Here is a 22,747-nt window from a genome sequence, read left to right as displayed (position 1 = left end):
GTATTTTTCGTTTGCATGTGGGTGCTTGTTCAGAGGTCGGTTTTACAAAGATATGGATCTAACTTATAGTCACACTTCAGATAGACTTCTAAATGTATTACTTGCACAATGCTGCCCAAGTCTTAACTGTCTTAAGTAGATGCCTGTATTTGGCAGTGGAGCGATGACAGGAAATGAGGAGAGATAGAGATGAGGAATAACGTGCAACAAAGGTCTCCGGCCGGAGTCGAACCGGGGACATTGCGTTTCATTGTCGGCACCTTAACAACTCTGGGCCCCTTAATATCTAAAGCTGTTATTTCATAACAAAAATAACAATGTAAAAACTGTGACAATTCAAAAAGAGTCGCTTGAAAATTATCACTCAAATCTGCAGCTCCCCTCGTCATTATGGAGCTTAATAGTGAGTTTCAGCTCATTGTTTAACTGTGCGGCCCACAACGTTACTGTTTTGGTTCACTCTCAACACTCTCATAGGGCTTTTTTCAATGAAAAAGCTCTAAAAACCCACTTTACACTACCTGCTCAGCACCGCAGCACAGACACATAGAACATAGTGGAACATTTAGCTGCTAATAGGCCAGATATTTTCCTCAGGAGTTGGTGGAGACCAAAATTACAGCTGTAAGGGAGAGAATATTGGACTAACATTCATCAGGTGGACACAATCACGACTCCAAACAAATGCTAATGTTGCTCTTTAACTGCTGAATGTATTAATAAAGTAAAGTTTGCCATGCCAACTTAAAAGGTGATGATACTGTATGTCAGTGCTGTGTTCCCGTTGCCCACAAGTGGCCAAAACAGTATTACGGGTTTAATGCAATGTAAATGCTGCAAACATTAGTGTAATTTTGAGCCAACAGGTTAACATTAACGCTGTGTGTTTTCCCTCAGGACAGAGTGCAGGAGGAGGCTCAGAGAGGAGTGAGGTCCTGGGATGAGAGCTCACTGCCACTTCCCTGTGTCCCCTAGACCTTCAGGCGGAGTACGCTGGGCGACACTCTGAGGTAAAGAACCACACACAAAAATAAAACACCCTCTGCAGACAAAACCGTTCTCTGACAACATTGACCTTCAATATTTGCTGACTCAAGCGTCCCCCAATCCTCCTATGCCACTTGTTCTTTCTGTCCCTCCCTTTTCATGTTGGTCTTTTTCTCTCTTGTCTAGGAACGCTGGGGACATTGATCAATGGTATGACTTCTTGGTATGGGCTCAGTTTGGAGTGACCCGCTGTGGTCACTTTGTCACACAGACATGCACACACATTTATGGAAATGGGGGTCTTGGCCTCCATCTTTGAAGTTTCCATTTAGGGATTGTATTTAGAGATGGATGGCAGTTAGAGTGTGTGACACAGGGGGGAGGAGGATTTAGAGGAGGAGGAGGAGATGAGGGGGTCAAGGGGTCAGGAATTTGTGGCTGAGCCTGTTTTGTTCCATACGGCAGCCGGGCGACAGCAATACCTCGAAGATGTCAGGGAAGGTGTGTTTGTCTGTGTACTGCTGCCACAAATGTAATTTTCTCTTTCACAAAGCCTCCTCTAAACTCATTTGTGTCAATCTAAATTGGATAGCTACAACAATGTTTTTGTTTGTTTTTGGGCCACGAGCAGTTACACAACACTGAGTCCTGACATTAAATCCTTATCATTTCTATCAACTCAAGGCCTCGCAGTAAAGGGCATAGTTTGTGAGATATGTGGGGGGATAATAATGTGTGGTCCACACAGCAGCAGCTGTCTTCCTCTCTTCTTTCCACCGTCTCCATTACAGATCTGCTGTATCCTCTGCTCTCTGTCTTTCCTCCAGTCCAGCTCAGCATGTCCCAGCCCAGCTGTCCCCTTCCTTCATTAGTGGTCCCACAACGATACTCACCGCCTGCTTAGGCAAGGTCACTTTTAAAGACAAAAGACTCCTAAGTCCTACTTAGTACCTTGTTTTTGGCTTGCACATTTGTTTGTTTTGTTGTGTGGTATGCTTCATTCCTCTAAAAGTCCACTTAATGAACAAGTTTAAACTTCTCTTCCTACTTTTCTTTAACGTCACATTCAGCCTACTGCTCTGTGCAGACTCTTAAGGTTTAATGTGTCACACTGAACGGATGAACTCAGTTTGTAAGTTTCTATTGTCTGTTCGGAGGCTGACAGAAACTCTTGCTGACACAAACTCACTCACTCACTCACTGTAACACGCAAAAAAAGACTCAAAAGCTTTCTGGTGCTGTATTTTCGACATGGAGAGGTGGGCTGTGTTAATGGCAGTGAAGTGCCAAGTCAGAGAACAGAAGTGAACTCTCTTCTCACTTGTTACAGTGGGACTCAGAGGGAGGTACAGGGCAGTTCCAGTAAAGAGAGAGAGAAGACACACACACAAACACATACACACACTATCTCTTCTCCTCCAGCATTACTCAGTCCTCCTACTGGTTTTCCATGGAAGCATACAACAATAAACTTTAGTTAGATAAGTGTGTTAGCATGATAACATTAGCTAATTAGCACAAAACACAAAGCACAGCTGAGGGAGGCTGATGGGAATGTCATTGGTTTATGACCAAATACATGCAAAATTAAAGTATTAGCACAAATTGAAAATTTGACGTTATGATGGCACTAAAAGAAAAGTCAGAGGATTACCAAATAGTTCAAATAGTTGTTGAGATACTTCAGTCTGGAGTTTTCAGTCAAAGTGGTGGACTGACATTTAACAAAAATGTGGTGTTTCAAGCTTTTTTTGTTTTATATAATTTTTAATTTAATGTCCTTGGTTTTGTACCATAGGTCAGGCGAAACAAGAAATTCTAAGACATCACCTTGGGCTCTGGGAACTTGTTATAAGCATTTTTCACTTTTTACTGACACTAACTAGTTCATTGTTTGCCCACCACGTTTCAAGATAAATCTGAGAGGTCACATTTGTCTTATTTTAGTTTTTTTCTTTTGAAATACTAATCCAATCCAATCCAATCCACTTTATTTCTATAGCACATTTTACAAACACAAAGTTTCCAAAGTGCTGCACAGAAGACTCAGAACATACAAACAATTCATAAAAAAATATATAAAATATAGAAAGAATAAAAGAAAGAATAAACACCACAGTGGACCACATAACTCACACAGAATTAAAAGCCAAAGAATAAAGGTGTGTCTTTAGACGTGCCTTAAAACACTCAACTGTAGGGGCAATTCGGACATGGAGAGGCAGGGCATTCCAGAGTTTAGGTCCAACCACAGAAAAGGGCCTGTCCCCCCTCTTGACTTGGGCACCACATGCTGGAGCTGGCTCTCTGACCTCAGTGTCCGCGCTGGCGTATAAATTTGGATGAGGTCCGAAATATATGTTGGGGCCAGTCCATTCACAGCTTTAAAAAGAAAACAATAAAATCTTGAAATCAATCCTAAAACTAACATGGAGCCAATGCAATGAGGCAAGAATTGGAGTTATATGCGCACGCTTTTTGGTTCCTGTTAAAAGTCGGGCTGCAGAGTTTTGGACTAACTGCAAGCGTGAGAGTGCGTTTTGATTTATACCAATATAAAGTGCATTACAATAGTCCAAACGAGAAGAAATAAAAGCCTGTATAGCTTACAAAAACGGTTTAACTTTGGCTAAAAAGCGAAGATGATAGAAACTAGATTTCACTATTGCATTTATTTGTTTATTAAATTTAAAATCACTTTCTATTTTTACCCCAAGGTTAGTTACCACAGGATGCACAGAGACATTTAGGGGGCCCAAATCTATCATGGGATTAGTGGGGCCAAACTGCATAATCTCAGTTTTTCTCTCATTTAGTTTAAAAAAAGTTTCTCTTTAACGTCATTTAAACAGTCAAGTAGGGGTGTCAGGGGGCTGCCCTCATGTTTTCTGATTGGCATATAAATTTGACAGTCAGCATAAAGATGATATGAGATGCCATGCTTTTTAAAAACTGTTCCTAGTGGGAGAAGGTACAATGCAAAAAGTATAGGACCAAGAATTGATCCCTGGGGGACCCCACAGTTCAAAGGCGCAGTTGATGAAGTAGAGTCCCCCATTTTAACAAAAAAGCATTTCCCTGAAAGATATGACTCAAACCACTTTAGGGCAGTCCCCCTGACTCCCACACAGTTTTCCAAATGAGATAAAAGAATTTTGTGGTCAACTGTGTCGAAAGCTGCAGTGAGGTCTAAAAGCACTAAAATGGCTGAATCGCCAGAATTTGTCATTAGAAATAGGTCATTAAAAACATTTAAAAGTGCCGACTCAGTGCTATGAAATACTTTAAAACCTGACTGAAAAGTATCTAAGATGCCATGTGCCTCCAGAAAAGACTGCAGCTGCACAAATACACATTTTTCCAAAATTTTCAATAACAAAGGAAGCTTTGAAATAGGACGATAATTTGCAACATTTGCGGACTCAAGTCCTGCTTTCTTAATCAGTGGCTCAATTACTGCTTTTTTACAAAATGCAGGCACAACTCCAGAAGATAGGCTACTATTTATAATTTCCTCAACATGAGAGCCAATCGTTTCCCATACATCCTTAAAAAAGTAGCTGAACAATGCATGTTTACAGAAAGGTTCAAAGATTGGGGCAATATATTGGCTCTAATATCTGCAACTTTACTGTTAAAAAAGACCAAAAAGTTTTCACAAGTATCAGGTGAAGATTCAATAGAAGTGGATTGTGGAGGGTTCAACACAGACCCAATGATTTTAAAAAGAACATGTGGATTGTTGACATTTTGAGAAACTATTTCTGAAAAATATTGTATTTGTTTAATCTTAATAGTTTCTCCAGCTGTCCTGTAAAATCTGATAAGACACCTGCAGCCCACCTTTTTTCCACCGGCGCTCTGCCCTTCTACACTCTTGCCTGGCTGCGCGCGTGGCTTCACATTTCCATGGCTCAGGCTTTGGTCTAGGGCAAAATGCTCTTATTGGAGCTACAGTGTCCAGAACCTCAGAACAGGTGGACAACTACTAATACAAGATACCTCCTTAAGCTGCAGTTTTTTAAGAGAAAGTAAAAACTCTTTACTGAGGCCATAATGATGAGAGGTCACAAGTAGATGTAGCTTAAACTGAAGGTGTCACAAGCCAAAACAGTAGAATGATGTATAATCAACAGATTAATTGATAATGAAAATACTCTAGTTGCAGCCCTGATATAGCCAAAGTATGCCTCATTTCACTGCGCACATAATTTTCTTTCCACCATCACCCTTACAATTTCACTTCCAAACACCTCAAAAAACAAGCAAAACATTTGCAATCCCTTTCCACTCAGGCATTTCATGCTTTTTGTTACCTGCCGAATAAAACTCTGCACGATAGAGCATATGGTGTGTGCAGGCATAAAGATGAGCAGAAACATGTTATGTAATTTACCCCATCTGAGGGAATTGACCCCCTCCCTCCCTCTGTAGCGGCTGCAGCTCTTGATATAGTCGATGTTTGATAACTGCACTGTTATTTAGCCAAAGGGTAGATGCAGAACAATGGGGTAAGAGGGGGTGGTCCCCTGAATGCCTGTGGGCCATCCAACTTTCACACACACACATACCAAACAGAAATAGTCGATAACATTTAAAAAAAATGTTCAATTTCACGCAGGATTGTGTTGATGCAGAGTGTGCGAAAGAGAAGGGAAAAGAGGAGGGGGAGGAGAGAGAGGCAGAGGAGAGTAGTCTGTGTGTTAAAAGAGGGGAACTAGAGGCAGGGGGGCTGGCAGACAAAAGTGAGAGAGGGGAGGAAGAAATGAGGAGGAGGGGAAGGCGGTGCTAAGGCAGACAGCAGGGAAGGAAAGCTGAGAAGAGGAACAGTGGAGAAAAGTAAGAAGAGAGAGAGGAGGAGAGGACAGGAAAATAAGGGGGCTTCCATTTGAAAGTCCTCGTGTCGGGATATGAAGTCCTGGCGCGCTGCAGAGGCAACGGCAGGAAGCTGGAGTGTTGTAAAGAAGAGGTAGACGACGAAGAAAAGGAAGGAGAGACTGGGAGAATCTGAGCTAGCAGAGGCTGGAGTGATTATTACTTTTATTTTATTTTTTCCAAGAGAGACGGAGACAAGTGGAGGCAGCGATGCAGGGCTCTCACTGGGGTGAGTGTGGAGAAAGAGTGTGTGTGTTTGTGCATGTCTCTGCATAAGTGTGTGTGCGTGTGTGTGTGTGTGTGTGTGTGTGTGTGTGTGTGTGTGTGTGTCTCAAACTCAGGCTCTCTTAACCCTGCCCTTTATCCCACTTTGGCTTGGTTTACTTGAAGACAAATTTGCGGAAACATTGTTTTCATGAGCACCTTAAATCAGTGTGAAGCCACTTAAGAGGGTGTCCATTGCGGAAAATGCCAATATTGGAAGGCGTGTAACGGAAAGAGTTTGAGACAAAAGTTGCTAGGCAGGCCCATTCAAACACAAACACTGATTTTAACAGGATTGGAATGTTAGTGAAGGCAAACAAGTTGTTGATGTCTTCTAAAATCTGGATAAACTGAGATCTAACTGGTCAAATAATGATCCCTGGAAAACTTGGTTTCCTGTCATTTTGCCAAAGCGTGAAGGCAGCTGGATGCTTCAGAGTCAGCTGACTGATGTTAGCTTGAAGTTAGTTTTCTAAAGTTGTTAGGACTGTAGCTGCTCTAAATGACCCCGGAGAACAAGTCTGAACAAGCAGGGGCAAACAGACCCGGTAGCTTGGATTTGTTGAGGTGGGATGATGAGTTTTTGGTGGTTTTCTAATCCCAACCCTAGGTAATCTGCTCATCACAGACTGTTGGGGTATTGATTTGAAATTTCAGCTGTCCCACCCTCTGAACAGTTGGCCTGGAGGAGCAATAGGAAAGAGGAGGAGGATGGTGTTATTCAATCTGTCTGCACACCCTTACATTCAAGATAAGAAAGAGCATGAGGCAGCAGATATGTCTCTACCAGAGCAGACAATTAGGCTGCATCTTAGAATTGTGACCCGTACAAAACATTCATGTTTCTTTTGATGACAAAGCACTTTAGGAGACACAAGTCCGCAGTTGTTTCTCTTCTGTTCTTCCCTATGCGTGTAATTACAAGACTCCTCACGTGCCCTGGGCCACATATTGTAGATTCTCATCAAGTTTGTTTTGGCCCAAGAGTGATGTTTCAGCAGATATGTTTATAGTCGGAGCAGTTAGAAGGCCGTCCATTCACTCAACTCTTTGTAGTAGCTGTCTGTTTGACCGTGTCATTTTGAGGTTTCATTTGAGAGAAGACTGTAATTATGCTGACTGGATTTTAGCAGAGTTAGAAGGAGTGACATTTCACTCTATAAACATATGGGCTGTAAATGGGCAGGTGTCAAGACGCAAACGCTGACGTAAAGTTTACCTCAAGGGGAGTAAGACTGGGGGACAGAGAGGCGGAGAAGATGGGTTACCTCATCTTCTTTAAACAAAACAAATGAGGTAAATGTGTCACGTGTTGCAGGTTACATATGTAACGCTTTCCAGCCGTGTTGACTCATGCTTCCTGTGTGTGTGTGTATGTGTGTGTGTGTGTGTGTGTGTGTGTGTGTGTGTGTGTACAGCATTAAAAGGTAGGAAAGTAGCTCCAAATAAAAGGTAGTGAGACCTCTTTCTCCTTTGTTTTCCTTCGCTTTCTTCCTCATTCCTTAGGGTCCGATATCCAGGTCCAAGTTGGTAAAATATTCAGATTTGTTAAGCACGGCCAACAAACCCCTCATCAAATCTCACATTCACAATCTCTCTTAGATAGACTCTTGTGCCTCATTAGAACCAAAAAAGATTTGTTAAAGAATTTGAAACTGGATTCAGCTTCAATTCGACATCCTATCCTCAGGTCCGTTTTTTTTTACAGTGATCCCATCAAGCTAAATGTTATGCTAGGTATTTATGTAAAGCCTTGAGTTAAGAAGCATGGTGGAAAACTGAAAGAGGGAGACTGAGAGAGAGACAGAAACACAGGAAGACCAAGAGACAGCAAGAGATTAGACGTCGGCCGGGCTTCTGTTCAGTTTGCTGAATGTGTGTTTTCCACGCCAGTCTGTGTCCTCCCCTCCATCTTTCTCCAGTTTACAGCAGCACGGACAGTGTGTCCGAATACGTCGTCTGCACATGTGCTTCTTTGCCATGTCAGATATTTTCTCAGATGAGTGGAAGGGAATTATACATCGAGGCTGGCACAGTTAAAGTGAGGCTTCACTGCTTATGTAATAGCTGCTGTGAAACTCATTTGCCTGGCTGTATTTAGTAGCACTGTGTGTGTGTGTGTGTGTGTGTGTGTGTGTGTGTGTGTGTGTGTGTGTGTGTGTGTGTGTGTGTGTGTGTGTGTGTGCTCGCGCGTTAGTGTTATATTCCGTGATTTCACACTAAAGCTGTTACACCTTTGCTGAGCATATATTGTGGCCTACTTCTCCTCACTGAAGTCTTTTTGTAAGTAAACCGCTCTCCTACAATCAAGGCTCCCGTCATCCTCACTCACAGTATTGTCAGTCAAAGTGCTGTTACTTTCAGTGTGAGATAACAGGCCCCTCTCTGCCCTCTGTTAAACTGAAACAATGGCCTTCCACTGTTCATACAGCCAAAGCGGCAAGGGGGGTTGGAGGAAGGGAAGTTTAGGAGGGAAAACTTTACTCTTTACTCCAGATTTGGGACAATGAGAAGTCTGAACAGCCTGAGGACCTGGATTTTCAAAAATATACTCTAGTAAGCACCATGCTTAAGACAAAATTACATGCACTGATAAGAGATCAGAGCTGCCCCCAGTTATTCTATTAAGTCTAGCTCTGTGAGTAAAGGCTGAACTGGCCATTGATCCTGACAAACAGAAGTCCACTGACCACACTAATCCCTGTGTCTCTACCACCGGCATTCTTGGTATTTCCAGTGTCTGCGGGTCTGACCACTGACCGCCGCTGGATAACTGTCAGTGGCTGGAAGACCTCCTGGAAAATCCAACATTTGGAGAGGACCAGGAATGTCAGCCATCTTCCTTTTTTCACATACTCTTACCTCAATTTCCTTCTATGCCAGCTAGTAAACCAGCACTCTTCAGCTCAAGTGCGGTGTCGGACTGGAGATGGAAACTGTTACTGAGTATCAAAAACTGTCAAGTACTGCAAGCTAGCATCAACTGTCTAGTCAGATTCCTAATCTTATTTACTTTTTATTTGTTTAGATCGTTCCTGATTTTACTTTAAAAATGAATAGTTTTGTAGTCACAGTCAACTAGCAGAGACTCCAAGAAGTCACTAGTCTGGCCATCACCAGACCAAGCTCAATCTTTTAAAGGTCCCATGACATGGTGCTCTTTGGATGCTTTTATATTGGCCTTAGTGGTCCCCTAATACTGTATCTGAAGTCTCTTTCCCGAAATTCAGCCTTGGTGCACAATTACAGGCACTAGAGCCAGTCCCACAATGAGCTTTTCTTAGTATGTGCCATTTCTGTGTCTGTAGCTATTGAGGAGGAGAGAAGGGGGGCAAGGTGGAGGGTGGGGTTGTGGCCTTGACCAACTGCTACTTTGCTTGTTTGAAAGCCATAACGTCTCTCTCTCTCATGGGTGGGCCAAATTCTCTGTGCGGGCAAAGCAGAGAAAGGCGAGGTCACTTTGCTCCTTATGACCTCATAAGGAGCAGATTCCAGATCGGCCCATCTGAGCTTTCATTTTCTCAAAGGCAGATCAGGATACCCAGGGCTCGGTTTACACCTATCACCATTTCTAGCCACTGGGGGACCATAGGCAGGCTGGGGGAACGCATATTAATGTTAAAAAACCTCATAAAGTGAAATTTTCATACCATGGGACCTTTAAGATTGAACATTAGTCTGGGGAGTCTGCTCTGTATTTTCTACTGCACAAGAGGCGTGATCAACGGGCATAGTTCAAATGACTCTGTACTCAATTGGATAGTCCTTCAACCAATCAGACCAACGATCCAGGTGACGTGGCAGCGACAGCGGCATCAATGGGTTGCTGCGCTTCGGTGGCCGCTATATTGAATGTAAACAAAGAGCTGCTTGGCCGCTTCTCTATCGTTATCATGTTAAACCCGCCAATAGCGAGCCAGGTGGATAAGCCAGTTTGTGATTGGTCCCCGCAAAATTGTAACGGAAGCAGGATAGATAAACGTACAGGTTTCCAGCCTGAGGTGCAGGGCGAAATCAAATCGGTGGCAGATCGGGCTGGGTTTACCCAGTCTAGGAAGTCACTGCTCCCAGCAACAACAAAATATTACATGTTAATTAGTTATCTTTAGAGGTGCTGGTAGGTGGATTTTGTTACTTTTGGACAGTGCCAGGCTAGCTGTTTCCCCGTTTCCCGTCTCTTTGCTAAGCTAAGCTAACCGGCTGCTGGCCATAGCTTCATATTTAGCAGACATGATAGTGATATCAATTTTGTCATCTAACTCTAGGCAAGAAAGCGAGTAAGGCTATTTCCCAAAATCTTGAAATATGGTTATGGCTTCTTTTGTTAAATGAAAAGAGGTATTCTGTAGAAAAACAATGTATTTCACTGTCAAGAAAAGACAAAAAAGAGATGACAACTCTACTTTTAATTAAGTACAGCACATAAAGTATGACGTAGCTCGATGTGGGCACGAACATATGCTTTGTCATACGGTAAAGATTTCACTTTGACAAAATGCAACCTCAATTTTTTTAGTCAGCTTGTGCTCTCTGTGAAGAAATAATTTTAAACTGGACCCATAAATAAGGATGTGATTGGCAGTTTGTGTCCCCAAATGACCATTGTGTTTTCACAAGGCTGTGTCGCTACTTTCATGTCATCAACGTCTACTCTATCCCATTTCAATAGATTGCTGGCTGCTCTCTCTGTCAACCCCCACAGGGACTTAGTGAGTCTCTCTGCAGTTAAATGTGTATGTGATAGAGAAAAAGAATCTAGGCTTCAGTCACCCCACTCTCCGGCAGCCTCTCACGTCCGAATTGAGGCCAGATGCTTTGAGATGCTAAAGAGCCAAACTGTCCGCTGTCAGACTGACACACACACACACACACACACACACACACACAAAAAACTCAGTCATTCTTTCACCTATTCACTCAGTCTTTCTTCTTTCCTTTCTTCCTGTCTCTCTATCTCATTTCGCCCCATGCATTAAAATGTGGGCCTCCGCTGCCATCGCAACGCTTCCAAACAGAGGGAGAAGCTAAGGTCTGTAACAGCAACAACTTGGTTGTAAAAGAATAGAAGGGGAAAAAACTGAACTGTCGGAGGACCTTTTGCCAATTACTTCTGAACACTTTTTCACTTTTTAGAAACTTTATTTCACCACAGAGAAAACCTGAACTCACAAATTGTGTTAAGCTACAATGTCAATCATGTTACTTTGCCAAGGAGGACAATATCTCTCCGGTTTGAGTGAAAAGACTCTTGGCAGTGAGACGATGGGTTAATGAGGACTGAGTAGGTTTGCATGCATTCAGCAATCTAAAACACACACACACACATATATACACACACACATATACACACACTGCGAGACCTTAAAGCCAAGCCATGTGGGGGTAGGTGACAGTGAGCGACCACTCAGACAGATAGTCATTGTGTTGGAATGAAGGCATATTATAACCTCAGGTCTTCTGGCAAAACATAAAAAGACTTCAGCTCATTTTACAGTGGAGTCGGCTGACTTCATTCCAATACCATTTTCTTGCCTGTTTGAAGTTTTATTGTGGACTTTCAGTGAGTAGATGCGTGACAAATAAATGGGAGAGTAGATTAGGTGTGGAGTGATTGCCTTGCTGAGCTATTGTGTGTGTCAGTGTGTTGCTGCCTTGCCTGTACTTGTGGAGTTTCTTTTGTTAGCAGCCATCAAGGATTATTGTGACTCACCTAGCCTGTTGAGAGAGAAAGACAGATTTCTCTACCTCAGTCTCTCTGTCTGCCTTTCTTACTCTCTATCCATTGGAATCACTGGTCTCAGGATTAATCAAGGCCACCCAAGCTTTGTATACCAAAGTGGAATATTTCTGCTGGTCCAAACAAGCTCTTAACTAAACACACTTTTACAACATCCGGCTTTATTATGGAAGTGTTTTAGGGTACCACTGACTACTGTTTTTGTGATTAGTTGTTAAAGAAAAAGAAAGGTTAAATATAGGATTTTTTTTATGAATGGTTCTTATTAAGGCTTGTATACTGATACTTTTGCCCTTGTCCATACAGTGCCTGCTCTGATCCGACAATTTTTACACTTTCCACCTGTTGCTTTCGCCTTCACACTGGCTTTGCCTTTGGTTAGTCATGCTGTGGTGTTGCTGATGAGAAAGAAGGGGCAGATGAAAATCTAGCTGCAAAGACCAGTGAGCAGGGAGTTGTAGGAGAGGAGGGATGGAAAAGGAAAGAGTGTCAGGAGAGCAGTGAAGCAAAAATCCAGCACAGGAGGTAAGGAAAAGAGGGGAAAGGGGTGAAATAGTCAGGAACAGGAAAGAGGGATGAAAGTGGAGGAAGGAGGTGGAAGACTCTAAAAACATGGCAGTTGGTCAGGAGGAGGTCAACCTTTACCAATGGTTAAAGCTACACTATTCAATATTTTTAAATTAGGAATGGACCGAATGGGCCAATGTGAAAGGGGTTGCTTGTCTGATAAACCCATGAATAATTATTACCCAACAACATGTTTTAGCATCTTTCAGCTCATTGTTTAGAGCTCATTGCTCTCACGGCATCATTTTCACACACAGCTGTTTTTCAATGAAAAAGCATTAAAACACAACTGCACACCACCTGCTTTGCACCGAACAGCAGACAGACACAGTTAGCGGATAGCTGGTGAACATTTTGGAGCATTTAGCAGCTAAAGAGACAGATATTTCCCTCAGGAGTTGGTGGAGAACAAAACCGATTTAAAAGGAGAGTGAATATTGGACATATATGGGTTGGGTAGCCTCCATGAAAGCTAATGTTGCTCCTTGTCTGTAGGATATGTAATTAAGCAACTGTTTTCTAACATTCTTGCCATATCAACTTAATAAGGTGATAATATGTCAATGTTATGTGTCAAAACATTCATAAATGCAGATTAAAGTCAGACAGATGAACAGAAAATTAAGAGTTTTAATCGAGTAATTGTTAGAAAAATTTTGATTTACATACTTTTCCTCTTGTTATTTATCAAACTGTTTGCATAGAATAATATCATACTGATTACTATTTTCTCTCTCTGTTAAATTAAACAGTTGTGGATGTGTGTGGATATTGTTAAGAAACCAAAACACTGCTTGAACTCACAAGATAATATGGGAGCCACTGTTTTTTCCTTGTCTAAGCACGGTGTGTTCCTGAGGGCATACATGCCCTCCCAGACCAGATAGATGAGACAACATCATCTCTTACCAGATAACAACTGACGACATCAACTCTGTATCATGATTGTATTACATGCCACTTGGTATTATAAAAAGCGGCTGTAGAGAGCTTTTCATTAGGTCACTTCTGTACTTATGTGTTCCGTCTATCCTTTGATAATGTAAATTATTCTAACAGTAATAATTTAAAGCTATTCATTGAGTAAGAATGCCAAACATTTGCAGGTTCCAGCTTCTACAATTTTAAAAGCAAGCTCACTGGAAACTTTGCCTTTGTGTGGATTGAAACCAAGCATGAGACAATGGCTAGCACCACACATTGCTAGTATGTAAATTATCCTCGTTTTAACAGCTGCTGCTTTTCTCGACTCTAGGCTACAGTGTAGATTTCAGCTGTTTTTTTTTTTTGTTGCTCTTTGTCTCTTATCATTACAATATCTGAAAGAGGCATACATGTGGAAGGACCATGATAAAAGAGAGAGAGAGAGAGAGAAAAGGACATAAGTACTGGGTTCAGTACTCAGCAGAAGAGACGATGGTTTAGATAGGAAATTATGTCTGCCTTCACATTTGATTTTCCTGTTCAGAGATCTTGAGGTGCTCAGACCTTGATGTCTGTGTGCTGGCCAAATAATGTCCAAACAGGATTATAGATGCCTGGTGTTCCCAAGTGCTCAGGCTCCCTTTGGAGCCTCTCTTTGGGCTACCTGGTATTGGAATTCCCTTAGACTCTCGACCATCACCCCCACCCAGCCCGCCTTTGTGTTCTCGCCCCTAAACCCACTTCTTTTTTTTCTTCCTTATTCTCGCTTTTCTAACTGTGTCCTGAGCCCAACAGAGTCTCCGGAACAGCTCAGAGGTTGCGTGTGATAGTAAGGGGCGAGCTGCTGCTGCGGAATAATGGGCTTCCTCTCCTGGGTAATACTGGCATTATGAACAGACTTATCATAACGGGATTATTTCCTCGTCACAGACCCCACTTCTGGATCTTGTTAGAGACCTACCTGGGAAACTCTTTCTTCTGTCAGTCCTACTCTTACTCATCCTGGGCTAGTTGGTGGCATGTGGAGGATAAACTCTCACAACCACTTGGTGCATTTCCAGTTCCTGTCAGAAGCAGTGAGGATGCATTCAAGCTATTCAGAATCATTTCATAGTTTTAGAGTGGTGTAAAGTGGCCCTGGGTTGACCCTGTAATAGATGCCTGAAAAACTATTGGAGTTTATTTTTAAACGCCGAATAAAATGCCTCGCTGACAGAAAAGCCTCATGAAAGACTATCAAATGATTTCAGGCACTTGAGATGTTTTCTATTTTTAGTGACTGACTGTTTTTTCTCTGCCTGTCTTGTGCCGCTGAGAGCAGAGGAGGATGTGTGTAATGAGGAAGGTGGAGGAAGCGGTGAGGGCAGGTGGAGGGATGGTAAAAGTATTTTCACTTTGTCAGAAGAATGCAGCCAAGAAGAAGGGGAGGAGAGGAAGGCATCAATAACTTTAAGAAACAACCAGTGAGCAACATCAAACGGGGAAATTAGCTTTTGGGATTTGTTGCCCTAGTAGCCAGAACAAAACCAGACCCTTGGAGGTCACAGGGGTGGGAGGGCAGAATCAGACCAGCTCCCCTCTACTCATCAGGGGGTCACAGGGTTAGGGCTGAGGGGGAGTCACGGTTGATGGTCTCAGGGGGTTGTATATTCTATTATCCCTGCCTAAGAGGTCCTTGTCAGGGCTGTGAGTGAAGAAGAGGTGGGCACGGCCGGATAATAGGTGAAAGGAGGTTGTGAGGCGTGATTATTTTGGCATGGGAAGAGATCACATACCACACATATCTTAATCTCTTATACTCATGTGTACTAATGAATTCTGTCTCCTCTCTTTCACTCCCCCCTCACTCCCTGTCACACACTCACAGACATGCTCACAGTTAGTCAATATATAGTCACTGCCAACTGCCAGGAATTGAACCACCCTGCTGACTGATCATTAACAAATAATTAGACCAACCCTATAATGTTATGTCTCAATTTCCATGTAGTGCTGGATCAGACCAAGGGGGCAAGCTTCGCTTTAGAACTCAAACCTTCTATGGCGCCAAACGATCACCTCCCGTTAGCATTCCATTGACTGCCATTCATTTTGACGTCACTTTGACAGCGAATAACTTTACATCTGAAGCGTTTAAAGACTTTTTTTGTCCATTGTTTATTTCTAAAGAAACACGACAATGTATGAAAGGCTCCATTACCTTGTATCTCACGTTATGGCTCCGTAGCAGACGTGTTTGTAAAAATAGGCTAACGATTGTGTCATAACCACGTGACTTACTGTCGCATAGTAGAGGAATTACCGTATAGTACAGGAGAAGCTTGCAGGCAGTTTCAAATTACATTAGCTGTTTAAGTTTAATTACTAATGTTAACTAGCATTTTAGTTAGCAATAATTAGCCTGTGTCCATGTTATCTCCTTTCATATACCTACGCTCTCCATCTCTGCAAGATTGGGAATGATTGGGATGATTTATCTTGGCACAGCTACCAGAAGACTTACAACTTTCAGACACGTTGCTCACGTTACATTTACATTGTCTCTCTCAGTTGGAGGCTGCGCAGTAACGCTCAGCACTCACCGGAAAAGTGCTTCTAATATCCTTCACTGGTCTCCGTCCAGAGCAACGGGATCTGTTGGTCTAATATATACTGTCTATGGATCAGACACTTTTTGGTCCGACAGCCACTTTGTTTGGAGCATACTGAGGCCCCTAGGCTGCTACAGTATACTGTAAGCTATTGTTTCTCAATAGTGTGCTGTACTTGAATGTTTTTTGTTTTTTTTTAAATTTGAAAGAGTTTGCAACGCACATATTTCTGGCAATGAGTCTGGCAATAAACTACAATCTGATCTAATTGTTTGATTAAATTGTGCTCCTATAAACAAAACAAAAACTCCTCTCATTTCCAAAACTTGATATCATCAGACTATTTTCTATTCAGGAGTTGCATGAAAGCTGTGAGCCCTGTTGATACATCCGTGTGTGTGTGTGTGTGTGTGTGTGTGTGTGTGTGTGTGTGTGTGTGTGTGTGTGTGTGTGTGTGTGTGTATGTTGTGTGTGTGTGTGTGTGTGTGTGTGTGTGTGTGTGTGTGTGTGTGTGTGTCAGTCTGTATTATTGTGTTAGTCCTGTGCACAGACATAGCTGGCGTGGATTATTCCACTTGGCCAGACGGATTTGGACTTGGCACGACAGACTGAGGATATGTGTCCCCTCTCTGTGCCCCTGGGAGACTAACACTGATAATACTATCTGCAAATAGAAGACTTAATCTGCTGCCACTTATTGTGTTAATACTATGTATCCATGTTTCTCATCTTAAAATAGTGCAGTGACCAAGTGAGGCTATTATTCATTTCTTCAAAGATGTTTTGATAGGTGGATGAGCACTGTGATCATCAAACAGTGAAGCGACTAGCTTTCAAACCCCTTTAGAAGTAATACACGGAAGACTGCTCACCATGTCAAACAGGGACATTCAGGAACATCACAGAGCAGATGCTGATGACTGTGACTCATTATCTCTCTGTCATCCTCAGTTTTGACTAAATCCAACCTTTTTTTTCCTCCTCCTGCCTCGTTAATAACATTGACAATTATCAGTCACCAGAGACATAGAGTGTATTTTATTTAATGAGCGGAGGGTCTGGGGATGCGCTCCCCAAGGAAAAATGTTTCAAATAAACTGCTGTTAAGTGGCTGTAGCTAATGAGTTTTGCGAGTGGAAACAGGCCTAAATTCAACAAATAAGTTTGTATAAAGTAAATGTGTCTCATTTTAATATTACCAAAATTAAAGATGATGCATTTAATGGTTTTAATTTGAACAATTTAAGAATAATGATAAAATGATTTGCTTTATAAATCAAAGCTGACAGAAAAGCTATTTACCATACAATGAGTCATATTCACATATTTTGAACAAGTAAATGATAAGAAGCTAAGCACAAATCACATTAATGACTTCCAGCACCCTGCAAAAACCGTGGTAATTATGTTTCTTGTTTTCTTGTTCACATTACATCTACAGTTGGAAAAGCAAAGGTACAAATAATAAAATTATAAATGGCTGATTTCCATTTAGCTGTTTCAGGGTGCTGGTATTGTGCATGCTGTCATGGATTACTGGGACACTTGAATAGAACAGAGCCGTTGTCAATGTTATTAGTAACACTTGTGCTTTACCTGCTATGACAAGTCAAAATGTCTGCTGTTACTCTTGTTTTCTGCTGAACTTGCAAGGGAAAACATTAAAACACAGTAGTGTTATTCTTTGTCAGTAAAATGTATCATTAACACTTTCTATTTAGGCGGGTTAGCACATAGGCACACCAGTGCTTTGAGCTAAATGCTAATGTTTACATGTCAACATACTAACAATGGCAATGGTAACATACGGATGTTTAGCAGGTATAGATTTAATAATTAGCGTTGTTTCAACCAACTAGAGGTCTATCGCAGGCTACAATTGAACTTTACATCAATAAATACACTGAGGAAACAAATGGCAAAACTATCAAGCAAGAAAAATCAGGATAGGTTTTTTCACAGCAGACATTTTGACTTTTCATAGTAGGAAAAGCACAGGTGTTACTACCGTAATCACATTAACGATGGCTCTTTTCTTTTCAAGTTTCCCAGTGAGAGTGAGCCAGCATGCAAAATACAGCACCCTGAAACTAAACAAGTTAAATGGAATTCAGCCATCATCAATTTCATTATTAGCATCGTGCTTTTCCTACTGTGACAAGCTAAAATATATTCTGTCGAAAATACCTATGGTCTATAAAAACTGTATTACTACAGGCAGCAGACATTTTTACACAGGTGTAACTGATAATTAAACTGTCTGCACATTTCTTTCACTGCTGACAATTCAGTCATTGTTGTCACTACACTCTGGTGAAATATTTTAAAGATAATTTGCTTGTAGGTGTTTCATTATATCATCTCTTTATCTTTGTGTGGTTGTGCAGCTGCAATCCATACTGCTATACTGGAGTTTTTACTTTCCCACAGTGCAGTGCAGTGCAGTCTTTGCTGGGTTCTAGTGCCAACCCTGTTGGTGTATGTTGTGATTCCTTAGTTTACGCCAAAGTATTGCATCATAAGTCACTCAGAAGGCAGAATTTAATTATTTGGGAGAACTACATTATATTTTAGTGGGCTAAAGGGCCATAAACTTGGTTGTAACGTCATTGGCAATCAGAAGAATGTATTATGTCTTATAAATATCAAAGGAAAAAAAAGTATGAATACCTTTTTTTTTTTTCTCATCAGAGTGTGTGGTGTGTCAGACGCCATCGGGGTGCCATGGCTCTGGTTCAGGCATTACCTGTGACCGTGACTGACCACCCCAGTCCAGGTCTTGACGTCCAGCAGTGTCGGCCGCTATCATCCCAATCCCCCTCAGGCCCCTGCCCTGGCCCCTGTGGGCCTTGCAGTTCTGGGACAGCCATGGGTTCTGTCAGCAGCCTCATATCAGGCCGGACGTATCAGGAGAGACACTGCCGGGCCGCCAGCGAATTCACCACCAAGTCACGCCGCTCCACGCCGGCAACCAGCTGCTTCCGGCTCCAGGATAACACCCTGCGCAGTGGGAGTTCCCTGGAGCAGCTGCTGGTTATCAGCAACCAAACGCTTCCCCAGGCCGAGGTTCTGCCTCCACCGCTGCCCACCAAGAAGCAGCCCCGGCCGGGTAACTCTGCTGGGCCAGGCAGTGGAACGGTGGCTATAGCAGTAGGTGGTGGCACTAATGGGAATTTTGGGTATGTGAGCGACGAGGTGGTGGTTGGAGACTGGAACGACAACCTGGTGCTATCAGCTGCAAGCCCCTGCAGTGACTCGGAGGACCAAAAGGACAACAGGACTCTGAATGGCAACATTGGAGGGCCTCCTCCTAAACTCATCCCAGTGTCCGGACAGTTAGAGAAGGTAAGAGGAGTAGACTGTAGAGCTAGACCAATAAATTAGACGGTCAGATATATTTAGCTTGGGCGATTAGTAACAAGAACCTGCAGTACAAAAATGCAATTTAGAAACAGTGTCTCCATTACATAGTTTTATCCACCAGAGACCACTGACTAGTTGATTTTTCTTGGTCAAAATAAAATTTCAAAAAAGGATATGTATCCGATTGTTTGTTTATGTTAGTTTTTAATGTAAAAAAAACAAAAAAACTTTAGGCTGATATATATCTTTACCTTTTAAAATGCATAAATATCAACTTGATTTACTTAAACACTGTGAGATGCGGCTAAAAGCTCTCGAAAAAGCTAGTGTTTTTGTAATTACGGTATCTGCCGGAGCAAAACTCCTACATAGGGTGAGCTCTAATAAATGCTATTTGTTTCACCTGATATACATATTTTGTATGTGACACATTTGTGGCAATATGGTGGTATAGAAAGTAGAAACACTACCTCACTGGAAGTGTCTTTAAGTGCCTTTCAGCATGACATTGAATCAGCTCCATAAGTGCTGATGTATAGATGACCGCAACCTCTGACCTAAAGATATTTATAGAAAAATGTGTGCTTTAATTACAGCTCAAGATTACACGCTGTGACATTAAATATCATAGCGAGGACTTTTTTTCTCTGCTTTACCTGGAATACACACTCTACTTGAAACAGATGTGAGGCTTTCTGCAGCATGTGCTGACATGTTTTACAGCAAATTACCTCAGCAGTTTAATTGGCTATTTATTTCCATCGATCCAGAGAAAAGCTTAATCATTGGCCTGACAGGCTCTGATGGATCATTTGACAGGTACTCACCTTGCAGACACATCATGATCAATGTCAGAGCTCACTTACATTCACTGAAGTATTTAGTGAACCCTGAGGAAGATCGTTAAGAAAAATGCTTACAGAACATGAGGAGCTTTCACCCCCCTCTCTCTTTGTCTCGCCTCTTCCTCCACTCTTCTCCCTCCTGTTTGTTTCTCTGCCCTTTAATTTGATTTTCTCTGTCCTCTCCCTCTCTTGCCTGTCCCTCTATATCTTAAATGATAGAAAACATCATTAAGAAAATTGCTTAACGAAGCCATGAATATCAATTAAACCAATTAAACTAATCAGAGCCTGGAGGGGTGACCTGCCAGCATATCACTCACCCTTCTCTAATGAGTTTTATTCAGCCGTTGCTAATTAGCACAGCTTAGCTTTTATCAATCACTAATGCTGTTTTTTTTATATAATTATGTACTTTCAGAACATGGAGAAAGTGCTGATCCGTCCTACAGCGTTCAAACCTGTCATTCCCAAGAATCGCCACTCTGTCCTGTACTTGTCACCACGGCCAGGGGGCAGCAGTCTGTCAGAGAGCCAGGCCAGCCTCAACCTCCTGCTGCCCCTCGGGGGATCCAACAACACCAGCGGCACAAACGTCATTGGAGGGAGCGGCGGTTCCAGCACTGAAGGAAAGCGCAACTCCTACAGCGGAGGTCGCAATGCTCGGAGCAGCCAGTCCTGCTCCATGTCAGATTCAGGGAGGAACTCCCTCTCCAGCCTCCCTACTCACAGCAGCACAGGCTACAGTCTGGCCCCCAGTGAGGGCTCCAACTCCGGATCTGGCTCCGGGGGCCAGATAGAGCCCGTTCCGGGCCTGGTCCGAAACACTTCAGCTGCAAGTGGGAGCCACGGCCACACAAACTCAGACAGTGGACGTTCCTCATCTAGCAAGAGCACAGGATCGGGGTCGCTAAGTGGGCGCGGGCAGCCCCTGTCGGACAGTGGGTCCTGTGGCCACTCGCCGCCACCTGTGGAGGGCTACGAGGCGGTGGTGAGGGAGCTGGAGGAGAAGCTGAGGGAACGAGACCTGGAGCTCCAGCAGCTCCGGGAAAATCTGGATGAGAATGAAGCTGCCATCTGCCAGGTGAGACATAAAGATACTCACCACACCCCACCACACTGACCAAACCTTCCTTTAAACTCCAAATGAAGAACTTAAATATGATGTTAGTACACTGACCTCTCACCCATGTCTTTTGTGTTGAAAGGTGTATGAGGAAAAGCAGCGTCGCTGTGAAAAAGAGATGGAGGAGCTGAGACAGAGCTGTGCAACAAAGATGAAGCAGGCTTCTCAGAAGGCCCAGAGGGCACAGCAAGTGCTACAGTTACAGGTATGCTAAGTATTTAAAAACCTTTTTAATCATTTACACAGAGAGAGATGTTCAAATTGTTACTTTGCTAGTCTCATGCTTTAGTTGTGAGTCTGGAGATTCTTTCTTTGAGTGTGCATGTCTTATTCAAGATCGACATATCTGTTTCAGTATGTAAGGCAGTTGTAAAATATGAATCTATGTATGTCATCAGGTATTTCAACTACAGCAAGAAAAAAAGAAGCTGCAGGAGGACTTCTCCTCTCTGCTGCAGGACAGAGAGACGCTGGAAAGGAGGTGTGCCACCATCCAGAGGGAGCAGACCCAGCTGGGCCCACGTCTGGAAGAGACAAAGTGGGAGGTGAGTACTGTAAGAGTCAGACACTGGAGAGGTATTAGGTCTGGGTGATTAAAGTGATTAGAATTAAATTTAAATTAAATTAACCTCATAAAAGTATTTGAGATTTATGGAACAAGAGAGCCAATCCACAGTGTCACTTTGTAATCTGCCATAAGAGACAATTTGTTCTGTATTTTCAGCGCTTTCACCTCTATCTCTATCTCGCTTTCCTTTGACCCTTCAGGTATGTCAGAAGTCAGGAGAGATCTCCCTCCTGAAGCAGCAGCTAAAGGAGATCCAGTCAGAGCTCAGCCAGAAGGCTGGAGACATTGTGGTGCTAAAGGCCCAGCTGAGAGAAGCACGTTCTGAACTGCAAGCCAGCCAGGCTCGATCCCACGAGGCCGGGACGGCCCTGCGGACTCGATCTCTGGAGCTAGAAGTCTGTGAGAATGAACTCCAGAGGCGCAAGAGCGAAGCTGAGCTGCTACGGGAGAAAGTGGGCCGTTTGGAAGAGGAGTCTGCCCGCCTCCGTGACACACGGTCCAATCACGGTGGACACTCTCTACCTGGAAATCTAAGCATGAAGGGGCAGTGCATGAGCCTCTCATTCCAACAGGGTAGAGGTATGGCAGGGAGGAGGGGTCCAAGTCCGTCTTTGTATCGGGATGCAGAGGAGACTCATGTGGCCTGGGGAGGGGACAGTGATGAAGCCAAGGCTCAGAGGCAGAATGCAGAAGCAGTGTTAGGATTCAGACAGCAGGTACAAGTTTTTACTGCACCTTTTCCAGGCATAAATAATGAAAATGTCTTCTATGTTTCAGAGGGAAATCTTGTACTTTTTCTCCACTACATTTAGATCACACATAGGCTACGTTCACACCGCAAGTCTTAATGCCTGATTCTGATTTTTTGCTCAGATCCAATTTTTTGTTTGGCTGTTCACATTA

General features: G+C 42.9%; 1 protein-coding gene across 3 annotated transcripts in view; it reads left to right on the top strand.

The window, feature by feature from the left end:
- Nucleotides 1–22,747, top strand: part of lzts2a (leucine zipper, putative tumor suppressor 2a) — a 51,928-nt gene that overhangs the window by 25,839 nt on the left and 3,342 nt on the right. Inside the window, exons 2-8 of one of the 3 annotated variants that reach the window (XM_028603970.1) lie at nt 898–1,010; nt 1,174–1,197; nt 18,637–19,290; nt 20,572–21,234; nt 21,359–21,481; nt 21,675–21,821; nt 22,045–22,560. In XM_028603970.1, coding sequence (XP_028459771.1) covers nt 1,195–1,197; nt 18,637–19,290; nt 20,572–21,234; nt 21,359–21,481; nt 21,675–21,821; nt 22,045–22,560 — 2,106 coding nt within the window. In that variant the 5' untranslated portion in view covers nt 898–1,010; nt 1,174–1,194. Of the gene's footprint in view, nt 1–897; nt 1,011–1,173; nt 1,198–5,765; nt 6,092–18,636; nt 19,291–20,571; nt 21,235–21,358; nt 21,482–21,674; nt 21,822–22,044; nt 22,561–22,747 lie in introns of those variants that run through there. The other 2 variants (XM_028603972.1, XM_028603971.1) reach the window with 2 other exon arrangements.

This window comes from Perca flavescens, chromosome 17, assembly GCF_004354835.1.
Source record: "Perca flavescens isolate YP-PL-M2 chromosome 17, PFLA_1.0, whole genome shotgun sequence".
Lineage (NCBI taxonomy): Eukaryota > Metazoa > Chordata > Actinopteri > Perciformes > Percidae > Perca > Perca flavescens.
Note: the sequence above shows the minus strand (reverse complement) of the source record. Positions and strands in the feature narration are given on the sequence as shown.